The sequence below is a fragment of the Ursus maritimus genome, unplaced genomic scaffold (assembly GCF_017311325.1).
Source record: "Ursus maritimus isolate PB19 unplaced genomic scaffold, ASM1731132v1 scaffold_2, whole genome shotgun sequence".
Lineage (NCBI taxonomy): Eukaryota > Metazoa > Chordata > Mammalia > Carnivora > Ursidae > Ursus > Ursus maritimus.
In genome coordinates, this window is record NW_024424452.1 from 97567542 (window position 1) to 97586044 (window position 18503).

Below are 18503 nucleotides of genomic sequence, written 5' to 3' on the forward strand. Positions count from 1 at the left end.
GTTTTTTTCTTGAGAAAATTTATGTTATTTATTTATTTGTATATTTATCTGTTGTTTATTTTTATATATATCTTTTTCCCTCCATTGAATTAAAAACCTGTAGCTCTTGAATCTCTCAATTTCACTGCATATTATGCTTTCTCCTTCATTAATCTCTGTCCTGATAGGGCTTATCATTTACACTGATCTTTTTATTATTTTCTGCTTCCAAAATTTAAAATTAGAGCAGTACTTATTTTTTTATGTTTTTATGACTTGCTTTTGAAAACAGGTTTAACTATTTTAAATGTTTTCACATATTTTACTATTCACATTCTGTTTTTATTGTGATAAGAACACTTACGTAAGATCTACCCTGTTAGCAAATTTTTAAGTACAATATAGTATTATTAACAATGAGCACAGTGCTCTGTAGTAGTTCTCTAGGACTTACTCAGTTTTCATAATTGAAACTCTGTACTCTTTGACTACCACCTTCCTGCTTCTCCCTCATCCCTGCCCCTGGCAACCACCTTCTTCTCTCTGCTTCTGTGAGTTTGACTGTTTTAGATTCCGCCTATTAGTGGGATCATGCAGTATTTGTCTTTTTTTCCTCTCTCTGGCTTATTTCACTCAGCACTGAGCATCATCTCCTCCAGGGTGATCTGTGTTGTTGCATATGGCAGGACTTCCTTCTTTCTTAAGGCTGTGGCGTTGATTGTTAATGCCTTCTCTTTCATTTCTGATTGTATTTATTTGAGTCTTCTCTCCTTTTTCCTTGGCTAGTGTAGCTAAGAGTTCGTCTATTTTAATTCCAAAAAACCAACTCTTGGTTTCATCGATTTTTTCTATTATTTTCATTCTCCATTTTATGTATTTCCACTCTAATCTTTATAATTTCCTTCCCTTTATTGACTTTGGGCTTAGTTTGTTTTCTAGTTTCTTGAAGTGTAAAGTTGAAATCTTACTGATGTAGGCATTTGTCACTGTAAATTATCCTCTTAATCTTGCTTTTGCTGGCCCCATAAGTTCTCGAATGCTGTTTTGCATTTTTGTTTGTTATAAAGGGTACAACTCAGGGACAGCAAAATAGATGTGTGATCCAGCAAGGTATGCCAGGTGGTGGGGTGTGGAACTTCTGCCCCCTCTCTAAACATCCCCCTCTCCCTGCCCTTTGAAGTATTCACCAATCTGGAAGTTCTCTGCACCCCACATTTTGGGAATTTTTGTGGAATTTTTATCACATCATAGGATTGGTTGCTAATAATCTTCAGCCCCTCTCCTCTTCCTGAAGGATGTGGGGTAAGGATGAAATTTCCAAGCTACTAATATTGGCTTGGTCTTGCTGGTGATCAGCCCCACTCTGGAAGCTATCCAGGAGCCCACCAAAGTTGTCTCAAAACAAAAGACCCTCTTATCACCCAGGAAATTCCAGGGGATTTAGGAGCTCTGTGTAAGATGCTACTATCACCAGTTTCACTCAGGAAATTACAAGTTTTAGGAGTTCTGTGTAGAAACTGGGGTTAGAGAGCAAATATATATTTCTTATTATGTCACACATTGCAACCAGTTTTCATGCATATTATCACAAAAATAGTGTAATCTCCTAAAACTTTCTTCATATCCCTTTATAAATTAAAATTTCAGAAAAGTGAATTGACTTCTTAGAGTAATGTTTTCTTTCTTTTGTGGAGCACTAGGGATGTGTGATGGATATATGGTATATATCAACCACCATGCATTCCTTTTGTCCTTACTCCTTCCTAAAAGAGCATTAATTTATTAAATATAATCCCCTTTTCCTAGCAGCCAGTTATAGGGAAGCTGACTCCACTCTCAGTTCCAAAGGGTAATCCTATTCCCTCTCCCTACCTGCCACCGATTCCTTTAGGAATGGATATAAGTAAAGATTTACTGATGGTTTCTAGGAGAGTTCTTCTTTGTTCTTAAGGAAGACCTAAGGGAAGGATATGAATGAAGAAACATGTAGATAGAGTGCCACTTGCAGCCATCCCGTAACTATGAGAATAGCTCTGGGATGAAGTTGAGCCTTCACCCAGCAGAGTGGAAAGAGTAGATACCTGAATTCTTCACCTTGTTGAGTCTTGAGGTCAAACTACCATGGCAATGTCTTGGACTTCCTCTTTAATGAGCCAATAAACATTATTTAAGCAAGTTTCATTTAGGTTTTGTTACTGCTTGATGCCAGATCATCTTAACTAAGACATGACCTCAATCCTGTCTCCTTAGCAAGGACACAGCTAGACCCAGTGTTTGCCAACAGAGTAAATTTGCAAGCTACATTGTACATCCTCATTAACTACCTTGGGTAATGGTCAAATCTCCACCTCAGATCAGCAGCAGGAAAGCAGTTCCTGCTCGATTTTAAGTGGCTGGTATTCATCTGTTGCAACACGGCTGAAGTGGGATCTTACCTACCCAGCACATACTTCAGACCAGTGGAATACAGGCAAAGTTTCAATTCCAGCCAGAGTTTTTCCCTCTTAGGCGGGCATTTCAATGGCACTTGTGGGATGCATTACACAAAGTATGCTTATCTGTCTTTACCTTTGCCTTATTTTCTCTGCAAGTTGTCATTTCTGAAGGCATGTAGAAATACAAAGTATAAGGATGGAAGAGGGAAATCGTACTCTGACTGCCTCTAAAAAGCAGCTGAGTGGTGTTGCCTGCTTTTCTCATTAGTACAGACCTCGTGGGAGCACCGTGTCTTCAGACTCTCCCTTTGGGGAGTGGGGTTTATGAGATAAGCTCAGTTATCAGTTCCGTTGCTACTTTTTGTTTTGTCTTAAATTTATGTATGATCTTGGCTTTGTTTAATTCCACTCCTTTGATTTTATGGTTAGGCATTTTCCCCATTTTAGACAATAAGTTATCTTTTAATTTTATTTTTTAGTTATTTTGTTAGCACTCATCTTTTTCATGTCTTCATATGTATTTTAGTGGGACATGGAGAGGAGCTACTAGATAGATGATAGACAGATGTGCCCCTGCCAAAAAGCCATTACTATTATTGTTGACGGCTGTCACTGTTGTTTATACTTTTCAAACTTATTTCTTGTGATCACGATATAGCTACACATATGACAGAGGTATAGTAAGTATAAAGAAAACTTTGAGTGACAAAGTAACATAATCGTTAATTAGATGGTCTTTGGACACTGCCAGATCTGAATATAAATTCTGGCTCTGCCTCTTGCTAATTCTCTTGGGCAGTTTCAATTTGTTCAGCTTCATAATACTTATCTCACTGTGAAGTTGTAAGAAATAAACAGTAGGAACAGTGGTTCAGTCAGTTAAGTGTCCGACTCTTGATTTCAGCTCAGGTCATGATCTCAGAGTCATGAGATCGAACCCTGTGTCGGGCTCTGCACCGGGCGGGGAGCCTGCTGAAGAGTCTCTCTCTCTGTCTCCCTGCCCTCTCTCTCTCTCTGCCCCTCCCCCCATAAAAAAAAAGAAAAAAACTGTAAGCAGTGTTTATTTCTTATAAATGAATAATATTTAAATACTTAGCACAATGATCTGAACACTGTACAGTAGGCATTGCTAATAGTGTGTTCAGTATTCTGCATATTTTCATTAAATAGCTTAGAATTTATATTTATAAAACAGATATATTTCTAACATAAAATTAACATTTCAAATGGTTCTCTTGTTACTTAATTTTTTAAATAATGAGATTTTTACTTTTTTTAACCAAACCTCAAATTTAAAACATTTAGAGAAATATATAACCCTACAGTTGTTTGGTACTTTATATTTTCCAAAATATTTGCATTTGACTTGCCTATTCGATTCTCACAACAGCATGTAGAGGCAGGCAGGACAATGTGTTCACTTGCCCTTCGCTACGGACAAAGCTAAGACTCAGGAACTAAATGATCTGAAGGAGCACACATTAAACGAAACCATTTCTAGAATGTTTAACCCCCAAACACCTCCCTCCTCTTCGATATTTATTGAATAGTCTAGTCATTAATATATGGAAAATAGTTCAGAAATTATGTCTGTATAAATAGCTACATTATGCCAAATTTTTTTTTAAATATTAAGATTGTACTAAGGGTGAAATGGAAAAATGGTTAGAGGAAAAAGACAAAATGTGGAGGGAAATGCCCTGGTGCATATTTAATATGTTCTGTTTATCTTATGAAGGACATAATGAGATTTAATCAGTTAATAGGTGGCATATGGTATGATCCACAGTAGGTTAGAGACCTCAAGTTTTGGCTTAATAGTAATTTTAAAAGAAATATTTTGGTACAGTAGCTCCAGACTTTTCACAAGAAACCTCTATCAACTTATTTGTTTGTTCTGAAAGCCATTGTCATGGTTGGGGACAGTTTTAAAATGTCAACTCAAAAAATAAAAATAAAAAATAAAATGTCACCTCCAAGCCAGGTTCCCCAAACTGATACCTTTTAATGGGTAGATATAATTTGTATCTCTATAAGAGTTTTCTTTCCTCAAACAGAGTTCTTTGAAATCTTGTTGAAATTTTGGACCGTGTCTGAGGAGCGCCATTATCAGAATTACCTGGGTTCTTGTAAAAATGCAGATATCTGGGCCTAATCCAGATTTATAGAATCAGGGTTTCTAGAGATGTATCTTAGGAATCTGCATTTTGGAATGCACACCTCCACTACGCACTACTGACACTGTTAGAGAGTCGCTCCTATAAATTCTCTACCCAGTAAAAGCACAAGATATAGTAACAGCAAATCACAAAATATTTCATAAATTTTCGAGGGATCAATAGATAGACCTATAATGTCCATTCATGGATGATTTAGACATCTATGAATGTCAGGTCCAAAAAGCTTATATAAAGGGACGGCTGGGTGGCTCAGTCATTAAGCGTCTGCCTTCCGCTCAGGTCATAATCCCAGGGTTCTGGGATCGAGTCCCACATTGGGCTCCCTGCTCCACTGGGAGCCTGCTTCTCCCTCTCCCACTCCCCTGCTTGTGTTCCCTTTCTCGCTGTGTCTCTCTCTGTCAAATAAATAAATAAAATCTTAAAAAAAAAAAAAGAAAAGAAAAAGCTTATATAAAAGCTAGAGTTGTCCCCGATGGCTTAGACTCTGCTTCTATGCAGGAGCAGACTGGATGCATAGTGCTTGAATTTTGGAAACTCACGACAGTATTGCCCACCCTTCATCAAACATACACACCTTATACTGTGCTATTATACAGTACAGTTTAGTATACAGTCTTGTATTAAATGACAAGTATACTAGAAAGTAAAGCTAGAAAGAGGCGTTCACACAGAGAAAAGCACATCACAAACATTAAACAGTAAATCACAATACAATGTAATCTATGCTGAGTTCCAGACAGACAAACCTCAGAGGTGTGAGGACAGCATATGTCTGACAGTTAGGAGGGAAGGCATTCCACAGGGTAAGTGCCCACCAAGCTGAACCCTGAAAAAAAGTTGAGTTTTGAATAAGGCAAGAGGGGGAGAGAGCTTTGAAAGTACTTTAATTTTTATTCTCCTAAAAATGTTTTAATACAGACCCTTTATGTAGTGAACAGTGGGGAAAGTGATGCAGGCAGGGGGAGGGGGGAAGGGGAATAAATAAAAGCCAGATTGTCCAGAGCCTTGAACGTCGGGCCTTACCAGGTCAGCAATTTACTTGGCCTTTGACATTATTTTTGTGGCTGTGCAGAGCAAAAATATTAATAAATTTGTGAGAAACGACAGTCAGCACTACTAAAGAATGTAAAACCAATTCTTACCACGGCAGAGAGAAAGCAAACATTACATGGACTAGCAACACATCCAGCCCAATACAAAGCAGGTTTTTGTAATTCGCCGTAACACCAGTGTTTAATCATTCACTTTTGACAAGAAGAGGGAAAAAAGGACCAAGCAAGAGCAGAGCCATTTCTGATGATTTACTGATCAAAGCCAATTAGGATAGCTCTGGTTGAACTGGATTGAGTTTCTCTGAAATTACTTTTCAAAGTAAAGACAACAAGAGTGAGCCTGTGCCATGCTGTATTTTCTACTTGTTAGTCCCTAAAAAAGCCAAAAAAACAAACAAAAAAAGACAAAAAACCTAAAACTCACTTACCTATATCCACTGAGCTTCAAAGGGTGACTTTTGAAGTGCAAAATCAAGTAAAACGTGGAACTGAAATGCAAAGCTTTGTGGCAGCTATTTTGTCTTTCGTTTGAAGAGCTCAGAATACTTTTCACACAATAGACTGAATCAAATCTTCCTCTGGGCTCAGTTTTTTTTTTTTTTTTTTTTTTTTTTTATCTAAGCTACCGTATGGTTTTGAACAAATGTCAGGTCCAGAGAGTGTGTGTGTGTGTCTGTCAAATCATAACTTTAAAATAGCGTAATAACAAAATAGAACACAGGAATGGATACTGAAGAGACAATCCTTTGCTTTGTGGGTGTTGCACACATACACAATCTTAATAAACAAACTAAATCACCAGCTGTACCACATTTTTCTGATATTGTTCGTCTTGGGAGTGGCCCACGTAAAAGAGCTTTTTCATTACACATTTTTATGATTTTCATGGGAAAATTTGTTTTCTTTTCATCATTTTGCTTTAAAATACTTCAGAGCTATGTTGCCAATTTTCTTGCATTTTTGAATAAGAAAATATTGCATGCAATTTGTATTTAATTGATGCCTTTCGTAATTCCTGTCATCGTCCTATGCTATTTTGTTATGAGGCCTTGAGATAGCTATCAGTTTCCTCCTATTTTCAATATCTCCAAACTGCTGTTTAATACTATTTTATGCCGGCTCATTGTATTGTTTTCCTTGGAGGCAGCATATTGTAGGGGGAAAAAAACAGTGGCTCCTCTCAGGAGTTAGAGATCGGGGAGATCGGGGCACCACTCACGCCTTGGCTCAGTTTCATCATCTCTGAAATGAAGGTGGCAACAGAGTCTTCATCATTTATTGAAGTGTTTACATGGCCACACAGATGAAGTCCTTAACACAATGCCTGCCACAGATTTGGGACTCAGTAAGTGTGAGTTCCGTCTGCCCACATTCACGGTCCAGCTCTCCACTATCATTTCCTGTTGCTGAAAATACACCTGATGGCTCCCCCTCTTCCCTTTCTTTTGCTGGTTCTATTTCACTGCAAGCTCTGATACTTGATAATCAAGCTTATTTTAGTTGTATCTAAAATAACAAGGGCCTGAGGAAGTACTGGGTAAACTTCGCAATCTCTATTTCTAAACATAGAAGATTTTAGGATTTGTCTTTATTCTCTTTTTTTTTTAAAGATTTTTTTTTTTTTTTTATTTGACAGAGAGACAGCCAGTGAGAGAGGGAACACAAGCAGGGGGAGTGGGAGAGGAAGAAGCAGGCTCCCAGAGGAGGAGCCCGATGTGGGACTCGATCCCAGAACGCCGGGATCACGCCCTGAGTCGAAAGCAGACGCCCAACGACTGCGCTACAGGCGCCCCCAGGATTTGTCTTTATTCTTGATTACATTCTGGGTACTTGAGATCACTTAGAGCAGGCCTCTGGAAAAACGAAATTTAACTATAATCAACACACAGAAACTTTAGGGATGTCATAAAGCCTAACTGTCGTCTTCAGCAATTAAAAATGGAGGTGGGGAGGGATGCCTGGGTGGCTCAGTCAGTTAACCATTGGCTTAGGTCAGGATCCCTGGGTCCTGCAATTGAGCCCCACATTGAGCTCTGTGCTCAGCGGGGAGCCTGCTTCTCCCTCCGCCTGCCGTTTCCCCTGCTTGTGCTCACTCACTCTCTCTGCCAAATAAATAAATAAATAAAATCTTCATAAAAAATGAAGGTAGGAATTATGGCAAGACAAGAGTTATTCCATAAACACTGATAGCGACCTGGAACTATATGATTTGAACAGTCGTCTCATTTAAACCTTATAGCAGTCCTCTGAGGAAATTATTGCTTTCCCCTTTTTATAGATTTTTAGAACTGTGACAAGGTTATGAAGATGGTAGAACTTACTATATTCAGCATATTCTCCACCTAGAAATTCTCTACTTATATTATCTACTTAGAAATGATGTATGTAGCATAATCTTTACTTAGAAATGAGGATTGAATCTCAGGACTGGAAGAATCATTAGAGGCCATTGAACCCAATACCCCACCCTTTCTTAAATTTCACCTAAAACATCCTTCCTGATTTTGCACATCTTCAATGTCAGGAAATTTCCTGTCTCCTAAGATAGGGGATTCTATGCCTGATCAGCATCAACTACTAGAAGATTCTGCAAAGTGAACGTAAATGTAACATTCTATGGTGTCTTACCATTGGTACCCATTTTCCCCAGTGGGGCCAAATAAAATATAAAATGTCATGGGATGGGCTTTCAGCTACATGAAGGCCCCTCTCATGTGCCCTGGTATTTGCTTTTCTCCAGGTTAAACATCTTTGTTTTCTTCAAGAATTTCTCTAATGACATGATTTCAAGTAAACTTACTATTCTATTAGATTTCCTTATTGGAGTGTGCATCCTGTCCTCTTGAAGGACTCAAAACTTAGTATGAATATTTTGAGTTCAAAACTAGACTTACAGGGGGATTATCATTGCCTTGACACTAGGTACCGTCATTCACCATGACAGCCCCAGAGCCACATAAAATTTTGGAATCGTCACCATGGATCCATACTTCAAACATAAATTGGGATTATATATGTATTAAAGTAAACCATAAACTACATTTCATAATGTTAATACTAATTATCACTGGTTGTTACTAAGTTTGTTACCAATTGAAACTGCTCTGCCTTCAATGATAAATTATGTCTCCTCCATCCAATTTTGTGGTTGACTAATCTCAAGTGAAAAGAGTTAAGTCTTCTTAGTTTATGGAAAACTGTCTTGTTAGTTCACATGAGAATCTTGGCTTACCTGTTTTATTTCTATCCTATTCTATTCATTTCCTTCATCCCCCATTCATTTTTTCTCCCCTCCTTTTGGAAATCTCAGTAATATATCGGATAGACATACTTCAATCTGCATGTATGCGTATAAATTCTTGTTTTGTTAATACATATGTATTGTGTTAAAGTTCCCATTTTCTTTCTTCCTTTTTTTTATTTGGCATCATGTTATTTATCTCTATCCATGGTGCTGGGTATACATCTGTTTCTAACTGTAGTGTACATTTCCGGGATGTACATCCTGCCTTTTTTTCTAATTCCTGCCCTCATGCCCTACCCAGTTTTAATGCACTCTAAGTTCCTTTTAGAGTGCATCATTTAAGCCTATAAAGACCTTTCTTGATCCTGATAATTGTAATATCATTAATTAGGATGCTTTGGGGTCACAAAGAAATCTGACTTAACAAGGATCCCATTCTCAGTATCTTGCATGTTTTTTAGACTTATCCCCCTAGGGCTGTAGCATGGCTAATGCAGTTCCAGGAGCACATCTCTGCAAGACAATATCAGGCGCATATCTTTTTAAAATTAGGAATGAAAGCCTTTTGCAGATTCCCCCTAACAGAACTCCTCCCAGGTCCTATTGACCAGGATTGAAATACTGGCCTATGACCCAGCTTGTAAAGGAGGATGTGAAAAACTGTGTTTGTCACTTGCATCCTTTTTGGTGGGAGGCATGTTCTGCCCATAAGGAAGGTGGGGAGGTTGTATTGGGGAAAAGACTGCTGGGTAGGTAACCATTATTTTTGCTCTGAGTCTTCATGATCTTTAGCAAGTTCATGTTGCCTACAAATTTGGTAAGTATGCCTTTTATATATTTATCCACGTTATTTGGTATTCACATTCACTCCCCCAAAAAACAAAAAACAAAAAAACCTGTTGAAGTGATTTTGAATGACTACTATGCTTGAAGCCTTTACAATTCTCATTTTGTACACACACACACACACACACACACACACACACAAACCAGTTTAATATGCTTTACTATGTCCATAGTATGTCATAGACGAAGAATCTTCAGCTTAAAGAAATTAGCTATTTACCTAAGGTCTCATAGCCTCATAAGTATTAAAGCTGGGATTTAAAATACATTTTTGTTTGATCGTTAGTCAATGTTTATTCTACTTCATTCTAGATCCCTGAGGACTACTAGAAACTCCAAGATGAACCATTAATAAGGAACTCTGATTATGTTGCCTCTCCTCCCCACCCCATCTTCACCAGCTAGCCCCAGTGGATTAAATTCTTCCTTTAGTTTCCAAGGTCCCTGTCTGCCCAACATTCCCTACTAATGTATACTTGGCTAAACTATATGCCCCATGAAACAAGACTATGTCTAGTTTGACCCATCATCATATCTTTAGCTCCAGCACCTGTTGAAAGGATGAATGAGTAATAAATGAATGAAAAAAATACACTATTACATTGTCTTTTGCTTTACATCTTTTCTGCCTTATCACCTGGTTTCTTTCACAACTTACCTGACGTCAGTTACATGGCAGATTTTGAAGCTCAGATATTAGCCCATGATAAAGCACCAACGACTGCCTCATGGTACAGTTACCACCCCTCTCAGGTAATACTTCCATCTTTACTAAAGGCTTCCAAGAGATAAGGTCTCACCCTAAAGAAATTGCTCTAATGGTTAGAATTTCAGGCACCGTGGTGACCTCCCGCCTATACTGCCCACGTGAAGCTTCTCTCTGTAGGTCCTCAGGTCCCCCTCTCAGAAAATGTAAAAAACAAACAAACAAACAAAAAAATCACCCATTACTCTAAGTATGTCCCAAACACCTTACCTATTCAAAGTATCCTGCTTTATAAAATCAAATATGATTATATTTAAGACCAGTAGAAAATAATTATTCTTTCATAGAGAGTGGATTTTAAGTCTGAGTACCACACAATTAATCCTTGGCACAATCTCAGGGAAGTCCAATGAAGTCTAATGAAGATTAGACTCAGTGAAGTCTCCTGCTGTTTTCTTAATTTCTCGTTTCCATTCACTGCATAGATATTCAATGGATTTGAAGTTGCCATGAATTTCTTAACTATTCATTCAAAAGCAAAACAAACAAAAAAATTAAAACAAAACCAAAAAGCCCACAAGCATTCCCATTGTTGTGAAGAAAAATAAAATCAAACTTAATTTTCCATAATAGAAGTTACCAGAAATACCAATCTCTATTTGATTCTCCAAAATTCATTTTTCCATAATAATAGTGTCAATGTTTAGTGTAGGCTCATATTAACATTCACTAGTGTGACTTGAAAAGGGGAGGTACCATGGTGTTAAGTAGAAAGAGTATCTAAAAATATAACAAGTCTGTTTGGTAAGCAGCACAAATGGGTCTTATGCTAAGCCCCACTGACCCAGCCTGGGAGGGGAATGGGGCAAGACTAAGTCCTCACACTCTTTACCTGAGAGAAAGAAGGTTACATTGAAAAACAAGCCCCCCACTTTTGGAAATAGTATGATATCATCAGAAACTGGCTCTGTCAACCCAGTAGGTGTTTGGATGAATCTCTTTTTCTACAGAAAAATGTTTGGATCCAAGACACAAGGTTTTCACATTTTAATGGCGATGCTCATAGGTAACTCACTCTTTTTTTTATTACTTATATAAGCTAACCGATACCGTTGTTAGGGCTTTTAAGATGTTTATTTAACTATTTATGTTAATGATGTGATAAATATTCTATCAAGTGAAGATTAGAACTTTTGAGTGAAATAAAGTCGCTCAAAGCAATGAGTAAAGGAAATACTTACGCATTGAACCCTTGGTCTTTGTATTTAATTTTTTCTCGGATTTCTATTTATTAAAATAAAAAATATCTAATCAATTAAAATAGAGAAAGATGAAACTCATTTGTATACAAGTTTTTGTAGAAATAATTTTTTATTAGATATTTTATTAACTATGACTTTCAATAAAGTGAGAATGGAAGCAAAAGTCATTTTAATAGTCAATGATAATTTGTATTAAACAAACTCTATGTCTTTTTGATCCATTAACATTATGTATTCTGATGAAAATATGGGATAAACCAGATAGTAAAAATTTTCCCTATCATGATTATTTTTGAAATACAGTCTTATAGAACCAGACACCAAACTAAAAGAACTTTAGAAAAGTAAAATAAAGTGGCAGTTTTTGGTTAATTAAATAAACTGATTCACATACACAAAATAACAGTAAGCTTCAAGCAATCCACTTCGTACTATAAGTACATGGACATAAATAGCCAATTCATTGTCGACTAAAACCCGATTAAGAAAACTGAAGGACACAGGTAATCCCTAATCCCTTTATCTTGATTGACAGCAGATCTTGCTCTTTGCCAGCCAGTAGACTAGCCAATAAAAGAATTTACAATCTTGTTTCCCACTTTTAGTTTGCTGGATTCATCAAATAAATATGTCTGACCTTATTTTACATTGGAGATATTAATAGAACTGGTTTTAAATGAGGCAAAAGTACAAATAACTGTGCCTTATTCCACTTTTAATATCTAATTCTGTTTATTTTCTTTAGACTACTGATCTTAATACAGGCTTTCTCTTCTTTTTTTTTTTCCATGATGGTAAAATCTAAAACTAGCTTCTCTGCTTATACTTAAAGAAAAAAACATAAGTTATTGGTAGTTATTTTGTGAAAGATCAAATGTGTAAACTTTAAGAATCAAACTTGAAGAATCATAAGAAAAAATATATTAGGCGACAGAAAAGAAAGACTACCATTTGCACCTACTTGCTGACCAAGGATAAATGAAAGTAATACTGTAAATTGTAAGAACTTAAATGTTTTGTAGCAGATGCTAATAGTCTTAGGTATGGACAGTTTTAGTAGCTGTCTCTGTGTCTTATTGTGTCTACTTTCTTCTCATTTTACTGTGACAAGTCCCTGGTCACTGATCTTTATGACAAACCATGTTGGTCTTCCATTCAACAATTACCCATTTTTCTCCACTGCATTCAGAAAATAAACAAACACATAAATAAATAAAGCAAAACAATAAAAGCTGTATATCCCCAGGCCTTCTCCAATCTGGCTATATTTAATCTTTCTGACTTGATTTTTCCTACATAAATCCTCCATGCCAACAAGCTTGACAAATTCACCATCACCTCTAAATGTCTTATGCTTTTCCATTGATGTGTTTTTGTTTATTCAGTTATTTCCACATACTTTTTTGTCAAACTGATCCATACTTGAAAACCTGCATTAAATCCTACCTCAAGCCTTCCTCGCCCAGGCCAGGCTGAAGAAAGATCTCTGTCTGAAGACTCATTATTGAGTTATTGCTTATACGATTCACTTGGAATTCATCATATACTGTTCAGTGATATCTCTTCAATGTTGTCTTGACTCATACTAACATTTCATTTTTTACAAGTTTTTCTCCAGTAAACTCACTGAGGACAGGGAGGGACCAGTTACTACTGCACGATACCCACAATACTTGATATATGGTAGTTATGTGATCAATATGTTTATTGATTTAATTTACAATATTGAGTTTTCATAGCTACAGATTCATGATTATCTCTCATTCAGTGCGTTTTCCCTAAAACTTTGTAAATCTTCTCTAAAGTCCCCTGAGTTTGAGCCTCACATATTAACCATACGCTCGCTGAGAACCTGATCTTTAGACTGTATTTTCATAAATACGCACTATGTTATTCTAACGTAATTCTAATGTAATATTATCGTGGTAAGCATATTGAGGCCAGGGCTGTCTCTTCCACTTTGCAATCCTCTTGACGGTAGGTAGGTCACAGAGAAGATACTTTGTAAATTTGAAAAACCAATACTTTGAAGTTTCAACTAAGAGGTCAAGATAGGGTCACTGTGAGGTACCAAAGCAAAACAAAAAAACAACAAACAAACAAACAAAAAACTATAATGCAGAGTGTCAAAATATATACTAGGCTTCAGGCTTTGAAATGTTTATGCATTTTAAGTATGTATCAAAGTTCTTAAGAGGGCATTTGAAGCAATGAGTCTGTAAAGAGAGTTTTCTGGAGAGTCTAGCTGCTGTGCTGTGAGTTGTACCCCACCACAGAGTTTTAGGGTTGGAAGCTAGCTTCTGACCCCAAGCAGAGCGAGTTGCTTTAAGGAGAATCCAGTCTCACATAAATTTGAAGGGGGGGTGGGTGGCATAGGCAACTTCGACTGGATTCTCTAGCTACCTGAGGAATCTACAATCTAACTTAAGGCAGGAAAAAGAGAGAGAGAGAGAGAAGTGCTGCTGTGTTGTGCTGGGAAGTAAATGTGCCCCCTCCAACAACAGAGTCAAAGGCATAGGAATCCCCAGGCCCACATGGGGAACTCATGGTAGGAATATCAGTCAGTGATCAGTGTGAAACAGATCCCGCCCAACAAGCTTCTGTCAGAGGGTGAGGGAGCCCCAACAGAGAGAGTTGGTGAATGTGTGAACCTCAGTAAAACGAGAATGAAGGGGTTGGGGAGGGGCAGCGTGAGAACAACTGGTCAAAGGAGAAGCAATGCCTGCCTCACGGGTCTCTGATGACTCAGATGGAGAAACACAGTAGGAGAGGAAAAGTCTTGCCTCAAGTAAATGTATTTAAAGGCACAGTGGAGAAAAAAAAAAGTATTTTGCTTTGATTATAACCCATGAGTTGTTCAATATTACTGATTAGGTTTTTTTGTTCTCAAAATCCTGTGAAAATCAAATTTAAGTAAAATATCTTCCAATACGAGGGCACCTGAGTGGCTCAGGTTAAGCAGCTGACTTAATTTCAGCTCAGATCATGATCTCAGGGTCCTGGGATGGACCCCCACCATATCGGGGCTCTGTGCTCAGTGGGAAATCTGCTGCAGGATGCTCTCTCTCCCTCTGCCTCTGCCCCTCCCCCCTCTTGCACGCCCTCACTTTCTCACTCTCTCTCTCAAATAAATACATAAATCTTAAAAAAAAAACTTCCAATACAAAAGTTTGGACTTTTCATAAATTCAGTTAAATTAAATTTGCATTAGAACACTCCTTTAGAATATAGCCTATAATTCCTGTGTCAGTTTTCTTTACTTATAAGGATGATTACATAACAAATAAATCAGTTCAGTTTGGTTTTATATTTCCTACTCATCAAGCCTTTCATAATGCATATATGCTTAGCACTGTACAGGTGCTGTGGGAGGTTCTGAGAGAATAAATGTTCACTATTTTCACAGAGCTTGAAATATTTTTGGATCAACGAAGATTGTGTGAAAGCGATCCAAGTAGTGTAAAAATTAACAGGATATTATCAAGAGTCTAAATGGCATTCATAATGGCAGTGGGCAAAGATTAACTTTGGATACATTTATCTGAAAATATGCATAAGAAGAGCACTTCAGGTTTTGGATTGGATCAGATTAGATGCATTATAAATATTTTAATCACCTTACAAAAGTCACCATGAATCAATTCAAAAATTACCAAGTGTCAAATGTGAGCCAGACACTATGCTATGGTTTAGACATATTTTGGTGAATAAAACAGACATTTTCTTTTCCCTCATGAAGAATACAGTATAATGAGATTCTAGCCTAATCTGCTCATTAGGTATAGTTATGCAATTTGTGGGTCACTCCATATGCCTACACCTTCCAAACAGTCTCCCTCAATGACTATACTACTATTTGAATTTTGTCATTAGAGGGTATTTCCTTCGGTTATTACTTTTTAACAACAGCTAACACTTAATTGAGAATTTATTATATATCAAGCAATGTTATGATCATCTTATGATCATGTCATATGATCATCATATAAGATATGAGATGAATTCTGACTTTTAAAAGCCCTGTGATGTAAGGACTATTATTAACACCATTTTGTAGATGAGAAAACAGAGACACTAAAAGTGAATGTAACCTGCTCACAGCCTTGCAGGGGTACAGATCTAACCTTATCAATATAGGAGGCTTTGATTAAATTTTTATAATTTAAGTTTAATACTTAATATTTTATTTTTTATATTTTATGTACTTTTAATACATATGTTTAGGCATGGATTTAAATGGGAAAATAACACATATTAGTAATAACAATAAATGAGAATGCACTAAATTGTCAGTTAAAGAACAGGTAGTGTCAGATTGGATTTTAAAAACCTAGAAACCAGATTGTGGGAGTGCTTTGGAATTTAGACTTGATTCTTTCTAAGCCTCAGTATCTTCTTTGAAAGAGAGCTAAGGCAATCTGCACTGGAAACTTTTGAAGACTGTGGTAGGCACAGATAAAGTATGTGGATTAAGGTGTGGGAGAAACCATACAGTGCTCTACACATGTCAATTGTTGTTAACCTATTTGTTCATTTGAACTTCACTGGAAAAGCAATAACCACCACTCTTGAAAGGTGTTATATTTCTTCTTGGTACTTTATTTATGTGAATTCTAATAATTCTCTAATTAGAGACTTGGAATCAGGAAAAAGAGTAAAAAAGAAAGTGAAGTTAAAACTTTGAGACAGACCATGGTATGGGATATATTTCATGGTTTATACTAGAATTATGGAAAGAAGGAAACAGGGCCTTCCATTCATCTTAGAAGCTGTCCAAGGTGAGGGTAGTCTAGACTATCTATATATCTGGCAAACTTTGGTTTTAAGGGTTATGGGGAGGTAAAAACAAGATAATAGGCAAAATCACCAATTTCAAGTAGAATAGAGTAAAATCAGCAGCCTGGGACAGGATACATATCTGAGAATGGAGTCCCCAAATAAATAATCCATATCAAGCATCACTTTTTCTCTTTTATCATTTTTATGATATTGAGTTCCACATACATGTCTGACAATAGTAGTCTGAGTCAACCCCTATATTTGGCAAATAGCCTATTTCTAGAGGAAGAATTCAGGGTCTTCTGTGACTGCACTTGTCTGCACAACACACACACAATGATATCATCAATTTTAACTTTCTCAATAACTATTCACATTTTATTCCATTACAGTCCTAAACCTGAGCTAGCTATCCACTTCCACGGATTATACATGGAAATTCTGTGAATCTTCTATTTCTGATCTGAATATTGGCAATTTCAACCTATTCTTTATTATTTAACAGGAATCCACTGTGAAGAAGACATTGACGAATGCTCTTCAAACCCTTGCCAAAATGGTGGTACTTGTGAGAACCTGCCTGGTCATTATACTTGCCATTGCCCATTTGATAACCACTCAGGAACATTTTATGGAGGAAGGAACTGTTCTGATATTCTCCTGGGTTGTGCCCATCACCAATGTCTGAATAATGGAATATGCATCCCTCGCTTCCAAAATGGCCAGCATGGATTCAGCTGCCTATGTCCCTCTGGCTATACTGGGTCATTGTGTGAACTTGTCACCACACTTTCTTTTGAGGGCAGTGGCTTCCTGTGGATCACAAGTGGCCCAGTTACAGGCGAGGATTTGGCTTGTAACATAGCCCTCAGTTTCCAGACTGTTCAGCCAATGGCACTTCTACTTTTCCGAGGCAACAGAGACATGTTTATAATGCTGGAGTTGCTAAGTGGCTACATTCACTTATCAATCCAAGTCAATAACCAGTCAAAGGTGCTCCTCTACATTTCCCACAACACCAGCGACGGAGAGTGGCATTCCATAGAGGTGATGTTTGCGGAGGCTGTGACCCTTACTTTGCTTGACAACTCTTGTAAGGAGAAATGCATCACGAAAGCTCCTTCTCCATTTGGAAGTGATCAATCAATATGTGCTTTTCAAAACTCCTTTTTGGGTGGCTTGCCAGGAGGAACGAGCAGCAATGGCACTGCTCTGCTTAACATCTGTAATATACCGTCCACACCTTCATTTGTAGGCTGTCTCCAAGACGTTACAATTGATTCGAATCACATTACTCCGGAGGACATTTCCTCTGGCTCGTCTTTAAATGTCAAGGCAGGCTGTGTGAGAAAGGATTGGTGTGAAAGACAACCTTGTCAAAACAGAGGACGCTGCATCAACTTGTGGCTGAATTTCCAATGTGATTGCTACAGGCCCTACAAAGGCCCGAACTGCCTGAGAGGTGAGAGAAGGCTGGGCACCCAGGAGTGTTGTGCCTCAGAGTCGCACAGTAACAAAACAGCCCGGCTGCCTTTCCTGTTACGAAACATAATGACCCCTCAGGACTTCCACTTCTGGTTGCCAACTGACGAGAAAAAAGAAGAGGCTAGTAATGTGCATTAATTAATTTTGAGTGAATTCATTAGACACCAGGATGTCATTCATGCAGAGAAGTTAAAAAAAAAAAATAGCTGATACTCCCACCTAAATGAGTTTTCATCTTGATGTGTTTACAAAGTGCTATTACAATTCGTGGTGTGTCAGAAATGTATTGTAAATCGTATTTGAAAGAGAGATCATCTTTTGGGAGATAGGACCATTAGCCATGAAACTAGTCAATGCCAAGTATTGGCAAATGTCTTGTGTGTAGTAGACTCTTAGGAAATATTTACTTCCTTGCTCTCTGTTCTATGCAATTCACACTTGCTCCAAAATCATGCTTATGTTTAGCACTTTTATAAACCACTGATTCTATTCAGAGGTGTATTTTCCAGGGCTGCAGAGGAGAAAACTGATATTC

At 37.4% G+C, this 18503-nt stretch overlaps 1 protein-coding gene across 1 annotated transcript in view; it reads left to right on the forward strand.

Annotated features, from left to right (window-relative positions):
• The window catches only part of CRB1 (crumbs cell polarity complex component 1), a 177142-nt gene that overhangs the window by 107406 nt on the left and 51233 nt on the right, over positions 1 to 18503 (forward strand). The window contains exon 6 of the mRNA XM_008685170.1: positions 16989 to 17945. Within this exon, the coding sequence (XP_008683392.1) occupies positions 16989 to 17945 (957 nt within the window). The remainder of the gene's footprint in view (positions 1 to 16988; positions 17946 to 18503) is intronic.